Raw genomic sequence first — 7,200 nt, forward strand, 5'->3', positions numbered from 1 at the left:
GGGGGGGGGCTCTGTGCTGTGCCATGTGGTGCCAGCCTATGTCAGCCCAGGCCATGCCATGCTGTGCTGTTAAACATCATCTGGTACCATGCTGTGTCATGCCGTTACATGCCATCCCATGCGGTGCTGTGCCATGACGTGCCATCCATCCCATTCCATGCCATGCTGTACCATCTCATCCCGTGCCATTATAGGTCATCCCATGCCATGTCACGCTGTGCTATAACACGCTGTCCATCCCATGCCATGTTGTGTCCTTACATGCCGTGCCGTTACACACCTTCCCATGCTATGTCATGCTGTGCTCTTATATGCCATGCTATTATAGGTCATACCCATGCCATACCTTGTCACTACATGCCATGCTTGGTCATAACAGGTCATCCTATGCCATTCCATGCTTGGCCATTCCATGCCATACCACCCTGTGCCAAGCCATGCCATTGCACACCACCCCGTGCCACGCTATCTGTGCCACACCATGCCATACCCCACTGAGACCACCAGTGCTCCCCGCTGCATTGGGCGGAGGCAGGACATGCCCATGGGGTGGGCGCTGGGGCTGGACCCCGGTCCCTCTCCCACGGCCACGCCAGGTGCTGACGGTCGCTGGTGTTTGCCGTGCCGCAGGATGAGGAGAGCGGCTTGGTGATGCTGAAGAGACACGTCCGGCAGCAGCGGTCCATTGAGGACTATGGCCAAACCATCAAGGAGCTGGCAGGGAGGGCTCAGCAGCTGCTCTCCGCCGGCCACCCTGAGGGGTAGGTGCCACCACCATGTGTCCCCTGTCCCTCGGGGCAGCCCTGTGCCCTCGGCACCGGGGCGGGTGGGTGGTTTGGCTGGAGCTCTGGCGGCGTTGGCTGCCCCGGTGCCTCACTCCGGCTGGGTGGCATTGACCCGGCTGTGGCAGGGAGGTGGCGGCAGAGGGATGTGGGGAGCGTGGAGTGGGTCCCTCCCCCAAACCCCCCCCCCAGTTGGCAACACGGGTGGGTCGGGGACATCCTTTCCTGGGTGAAAACTGGGGTGTCTGTGTGCTGGGGCCGTGCAGGGAGCAGATCATCCGGCTGCAGGGCCAAGTGGACAAGCACTACGCAGGGCTGAAGGAGGCAGCCGAGGAGCGCCGCCGGCGCCTGGAGAACATGTCCCACCTCTTCCAGCTGAAGCGGGAGGTGGAAGACCTGGAGCAGTGGATCGCCGAGCGCGATGTGGTCGCCTCCTCCCAGGAGATGGGGCAGGACCTGGACCACGTCACGGTGAGGGTGCCGGGGCAGGCACAGCGGTGCCAGTGCGTGGTTTTGGGGGGCGTAAACTTGACTCTTCCCTCCTCCACGCAGCTCCTGCGGGAGAAGTTTCGGGAGTTTGCACGGGAGACGGGCAGTGTGGGGCAGGAGCGCGTGGACCGAGTGAACCTGACCATCGAGGACCTCATTGACGCGGGGCACGCGGAGGCGGCTACCATGGCCGAGTGGAAGGATGGGCTGAACGAGAGCTGGGCCGACCTCCTGGAGCTGATCGACACCCGCATGCAGCTCCTCGCCGCCTCCCACGACCTGCACAAGTACTTCTATGATGGTGCCGAGCTGCTGGCCCTCATTGCCGCCCGGCGCCAGGAGCTGCCCCAGGACCTGGGCGAGGATGCCGGCACAGTGGAGGCTTTCCACCGCATGCACAGCGCCTTCGAGCGTGACCTCCAGCTGCTGGAGGCGCAGGTGAGGCTGCGCCCCGGACCCGCGGGGATGCCTTGCAGCGCTGCGCCGGCACTCAGCATCCCCTGCGCTCTCTGGCTCTGCCGGGCAGGTGCAGCAGTTTCGGGAGACGGCGGCACGCCTGCAGACCGCCTACGCCGGGGAGAAGGCAGCCAGCATCCAGGAGCAAGAGCAGGAGGTGGCACGAGCCCTGCGGGCGCTGCTGGAGGCATGCAGCGGGCGCCGGGCCAGGCTGGTGGACACGGCCGACAAGCATCGCTTCTTCGGCATGGCACGAGACCTGCTCTCCTGGATGGAGAGCACTGTCCGGCAGATTGAGACGCAGGAGAAACCCAGGTATGGCTGCGCCCCGCGGGCAGCCGGAGCCGTTTGCTGGGACCCAGCACTGATGCCACCACTGACACCGGCACCTCTCTGTCTCCAGGGATGTGTCCTCGGTGGAGCTGCTCATGAAGTACCACCAGGGCATCAGGGCTGAGGTGGATGCCCGGGGTAAGAGCTTCACTGCCTGCATTGAGCTGGGCAAGAAGCTGCTGCAGCGCAAGCACCAGGACTCACCCGAGGTGAGGGCAGCCGGGGTGGGGGCACAGCAAGGATGGTACCACCGGGGCCCCCGCGTGACGGTGTCCCCTCGCTCGCAGATCAAGGCGAAGCTGGTGGAGCTGGTGGAGAAGAGGAAGGCCATGATGGAAATGTGGGAGCAGCGCTGGGACCGGCTGCGGCTGTGTGAGTGCACCAGTGGTGCCGGGGAGGACCGTGGCTCAGCTTGGGAGGGGGGTGGTGGCAAGGGGCTGAGCGCTGCCCATCCCTGCCCACAGTGCTGGAGGTGTGCCAGTTCTCCCGGGACGCCTCGGTGGCCGAGTCATGGCTCATGGCGCAGGAGCCCTACCTGGCCAGCAGCGACTATGGGCAGACGGTGGACGCGGTGGAGAAGCTGCTCAAGCGGCACGAGGCTTTCGAGAAGTCCTCAGCCACCTGGGAGGAGCGCATCGCCGCCCTGAGGAAGCTGACGACGGTGAGAAGGCTCGAGATGGGGCACAGATGGTCCTAGCTCGCCTCTGCCTGCCCTGCCTCAGTTTCCCCACCCCACATCCCCACCAGCCCCTAACATCTTTGCTCCCTTCCCCGGCAGCTGGAGCTCCTGGGCGAGCGGACGCTGCGCGAGGGGCTGGCGCGGGACGGGGTGACGCGTGCCGAGGCTCCCGACTACCGCCTGGATCTGGATGGGGAGCTGGAGGCTGGGTAAGAGATGCCAGCACCCTCCCCAGGCAGCTGTGGCAGCATCTTGCGGCACCCACCTGGCACATGGGCATTTTTTCCAGCATCCCTTTTCTCAAAGCATTAAGGGCTTTTTTTTTAGCAATTCACCATTTTGGAGCAGTAAATTGATGAAGGTGAAGAGGAGAGATGAAGGTCAAGTCCCACCATGCTGGGGCTTTCATCCCTCAGGGGGGACGGGAGAGCAGCAGCCAGCCCCAGGTCCCTGCGGGACCACAGCTGCGTTTCCCCGGCGAGCTGGCTGGGATGGAGATTTTAGGGGTGCCACACTCTGCCGGGGATGCTGAGTGGGCTGCTTCCCTGCTGCAGATCCGAGGAGGAGGAAGAGGAGGAGAAGAGGGAAGGTGCTAGCATGCGGGACATCTCTCCGCCCGCCACCGATGGACCAGAGCTGGTCAGTTCTCGAGTTTAGCTTTCTCTTTCCCCAGCAGCAAAAAAGGTGTCCCTGCATGTCCCCCAGACTCCTGGCAGACCCCATGGACGCGGCTGTGGCCATGACCGTGGCCGTGGCATGCCAACGGCTCCCCTCATCCCTTGCCTTGTTCCTTGCCTTGAGTTGAATAAATGCTAAATGACCCTAAAAAGGCTGGGCGGGCACACGGGTGCTGCACCTTCCCCTTTGCCCCAGCTCCTGGGGTGGCCAGGGGGTCCTTGCGGTGGCTTGGAGCACCCCTGTTCCCCGTGGCCAGGCTTGGGCCAGCTGGTGGAGGCTGGCACCCATGGGTGCACGGGGGTCTCTGGGATTGGGGCAGCAGCCAGAGCTGGAGCATCTGCCCTGGAGCGGGCAGATCCCAGCCACCATCCTCTGCTGTCGGTGAGGCAGCGTGCATCCCAGGAGAAACCCACGGGGACACCACACGGCCACGGCCTCGGCCCCGTGGCACCCAGCTTTCCAAGCACCCAGTCCTGGGAGCGGGGCTGGCTCTGTCCCGGCACGGAGGGGACATTGGGCAGACCTGCCCACGGACACACAGCAATGACGCTCCTGGCTGGCCACGTTCACGTCAGCCCCACAGCATGTGGCCCTTCGGGCATCATCACCTCATGGGGATGACACCCTGCGAGGCATCATCACCCCAAGGTGCATCGTCACCCCAAGAGACATCATCACTGTATGGGGCAGTGTCACCCTGTGGGGCATCGTCACCCCAAGGTGCATCGTCACCCCAAGAGACATCATCACTGTGTGGGGCATTGTCACCCTACAAGGCATCAGCACCCCTTGGGGCATCGTCACCCCTCGGGGCATCGTCACCTTGGGAGGCATCATCACCCCAGGGGCATCGCTACCCTCGGGGCATCGTCACACACAACCACCTTGTGCTTGCTGCCAGCCTCTCTGCCTCTCCTGCCTGCTCTGCCTGCTTGGGGACAGGATTGCTTTCTGGTTGTTCTGCCTGCTTGGGGACAGGAACCCCTTCTGCCTGCTTGGGGACATGGGCATCTTCTGGCTCCTTGGGGACAAGATCGCTTTCACCTGCCTGGGGACAGGATCCCTGAGTACCTACTCAGGGACAAGATCATTTCTGCCTGCTTGAGGATACGGGCATCTTCTGGCTCCTTGGGGACAGGGTTCCCCTCTGCCTGCTCGGGGAGACGGCCACTTTCACCTGCTTGGGGACAAGAGCCCCCTCTGCCTGGGGGCAAGACTACTGCCTGCTTGCTCGGGGACACAATCCTTCTCTGCCTGCCTGCTCAGGGACACGGTCACCTCCCGGCTGCCAGGGACAGCGTCCCTCCTCCCATCCCTCTTGGCAGGACACACCGCAGGACCTCCACACACTCCCGGTGGTGCCAGCAAACGTGGCTGGGGCCATCCCTGGGCTCAGGAAGAGGGATGGGCACCCCAGGATCGCCGTGCCCCAGCCCCTCCTGTGGCACCCAGCTGCTGCCCCTGGACGGGCACCCCATTTGCCAGGGACCGCGGCCCCTGACCAGAGCCCCTCTGCCTGCCGGCATCCCCTGATGTCCCCAAGCCCCCTGGGTGGGGGACAACACCAGGATGGCTCCCAGGGCTGCTTGCCTGGCTTGGCTCAACCCCATCACCCCAAATCTGGGGGGGCCCTGGCACCGTGCTGAGCATCCCAGGGCTGGACTGTCCCCCAGCTGCTTGCTGGGGTCCTCCCAGTAGCCACCAGCTCCCGCTTACCGGAGCTGGTAGGTTTACTGGCACCGAGATCTAGGGGTGACCCACCCCTGGCTGGCACCCATCGCCAGTTTGGGGACCGTGAGCCCCCGCTGGGGATAGGGACCCCTGCGCGGGGTGCCGCGGCGGGAGGGAACGAGACCTCAGGATGTGGCTTTTGGTGGCGAGCGGTGCCATCGTGGTGTAACAGGGCTGTTGCTTTGCGGCAGCTGGTGCGGACGACGGGCGATGAGGAGCCGGCGTTGCCAAGCCCAGGGCCACCGCGGGAGGAGCCGGAGGAGCCGGCCACGCTACCGGCCCGCACCTGCAGCATTCAGCTGGAGGGCTACCTCGGCCGCAAGCACGACCTGGAGGCAGCCACCAAACGGGCGTCCAACCGGTAGGCGCGGTGGACGGCGGCGGTGCCGGGCGGCATGGGCGGATGCTGGGCTGATGGGGCGGTGTGACGGCAGGTCGTGGAGCACGCGGTACTGCGTGCTGCGGGGCGGCCAGCTCGCCTTCTTCAAGGATGCCAAGAGCCGGGCACTGGGGCAGCCCTGCCACGGCGAGGAGCCCCTGGGATTGCGGGATGCCCTCTGCGAGGTGGCCGCCGGCTACAAGAAGAAGAAGCATGTCTTCAAACTCAGGTAAGGCACTGGCACGGGATGGCACGGCACTGGCGGGGGCACACACCTCACTGGCACCTGCGCTCTGTCCCCAGGCTCAGCAATGGCAGCGTGTGGCTCTTCCATGGCAAGGATGAGGTGAGGAGCATCCTGGGGGGACGTGGCGGGGGCTGGAGATGCCCAGGGGACAGAGGGGGACCAGTAGTGCCCAGGAGGACCCAGGGGGGCTGGTGGTCCCCAGGGGATATGGCAGTGGCCAGCAGCGCCCAGGGGGACACAGGGTGGCCCGTGGTACCCGGGGGGACAGAAGGTGGCTGGTGGTTCCCAGGGGGGGACTAGCAGTGCCCAGGGGGATGTGGGGTGGCCAGTGGGATACAGGGTGGCTAGAGATGCCCAGGGGAGACCAGTAGCACCCAGGGGGATGCACAGGGTGACCTGTAGTGCCCAGTGGCTCACAGGGGGCTGGCGCTGCCTGCAGGGCCATGGGGTGGCCAGGGGTACCATGAGGACGTGGCAAGGGGGGGACATGGGGTGGCCAGGGGTGCTATCAGGACAGGATGGGGGGCTGGCGGTGCCCAGGGGGACGTGGGTGGCTGGGGAAGATGTGGGGCAGCTGGCATCGCCCGGGGGGCCAGAGGGTGACTGGGAAGGTGATGGGGGGCCAGGGGAGCCTGCCCCCAGCCCCTGCCCATGCCCACAGGATGAGCTGCAGGCCTGGCTGCAGGGGCTGAGCACAGCAATAACTGAGTGCCGGAGCAGCCGGGAGAAGGCGCAGAGCCTGCCCTTGCCCCCGGCACCCCATGAGCCCCCCCTGCCCCGCAAGGACAAGGAGAAACGGTTCAGCTTCTTCCCCAAAAAGAAATAACACCCCCTGCTCCAGGGTGGGGGGACCCCGCACCCTGGGGACCCGTCACACCAGCGGTGTCCGCGGCCACGTGTGCATAGGGACCTGCATGTGCACGTACCTATACGTACAGCCGGGTCTATAGGGGCAGCTGCCGAGCTTCATGCGTGTCCAGGAGCCGTACGTGCCCCTGTACGGGCACGCATAGATGCACCCCCTCACCTCTGTGAGTGCACGTGTGGGCTCACATCTATGTATATATATAGCGGCACATATACAAGCGTGCACAGCCCATGTGCGTTGAACACGTGCCTGTGTGCATATGTGTATATATATATTTATATTTATATATATACATACATTTCTATGCTTAAGGGTATGCACACACCTATGCGGAGGTGAACACAGACCTCTACCTACGTCCCTGTGTACACACACGTAGGTGTGTATGTGCCCCTCCAGGCGTGTGCACCCAGGGGTGCCCCCACGCACAGGGGTGTGCAGCAGCCCCGTGCACACACGTGTCCCTGCATGCACACGTGTGCACACGTGTGTCCCCGCATGCAGGCGCACCTACCCCTCCACGCGCACGGCCACGGGTGTGCATGCCCCACACGCGTG

General features: G+C 64.6%; 1 protein-coding gene across 4 annotated transcripts in view; it reads left to right on the forward strand.

Moving 5' to 3' along the window:
* Positions 1 to 7,185, forward strand: part of SPTB (spectrin, beta, erythrocytic) — a 15,300-nt gene extending 8,115 nt beyond the window's left edge. For 2 of the 4 annotated variants that reach the window (XM_010564296.1, XM_010564295.1), the window contains 13 exons: positions 631 to 761; positions 1,049 to 1,253; positions 1,335 to 1,709; positions 1,798 to 2,042; positions 2,131 to 2,269; positions 2,348 to 2,432; positions 2,525 to 2,721; positions 2,839 to 2,948; positions 3,294 to 3,378; positions 5,340 to 5,509; positions 5,583 to 5,756; positions 5,831 to 5,873; positions 6,436 to 7,185. In XM_010564296.1, the coding sequence (XP_010562598.1) occupies positions 631 to 761; positions 1,049 to 1,253; positions 1,335 to 1,709; positions 1,798 to 2,042; positions 2,131 to 2,269; positions 2,348 to 2,432; positions 2,525 to 2,721; positions 2,839 to 2,948; positions 3,294 to 3,378; positions 5,340 to 5,509; positions 5,583 to 5,756; positions 5,831 to 5,873; positions 6,436 to 6,600 (2,124 nt within the window). In that variant the 3' untranslated portion in view covers positions 6,601 to 7,185. Of the gene's footprint in view, positions 1 to 630; positions 762 to 1,048; positions 1,254 to 1,334; positions 1,710 to 1,797; positions 2,043 to 2,130; positions 2,270 to 2,347; positions 2,433 to 2,524; positions 2,722 to 2,838; positions 2,949 to 3,293; positions 3,379 to 3,412; positions 3,557 to 5,339; positions 5,510 to 5,582; positions 5,757 to 5,830; positions 5,874 to 6,435 lie in introns of those variants that run through there. The other 2 variants (XM_010564297.1, XM_010564299.1) reach the window with 2 other exon arrangements.
* Positions 7,186 to 7,200: the final 15 nt, after the last annotated feature.

This window comes from Haliaeetus leucocephalus, unplaced genomic scaffold, assembly GCF_000737465.1.
Source record: "Haliaeetus leucocephalus isolate CR32 unplaced genomic scaffold, Haliaeetus_leucocephalus-4.0 Scaffold177, whole genome shotgun sequence".
NCBI classification, from domain to species: domain Eukaryota; kingdom Metazoa; phylum Chordata; class Aves; order Accipitriformes; family Accipitridae; genus Haliaeetus; species Haliaeetus leucocephalus.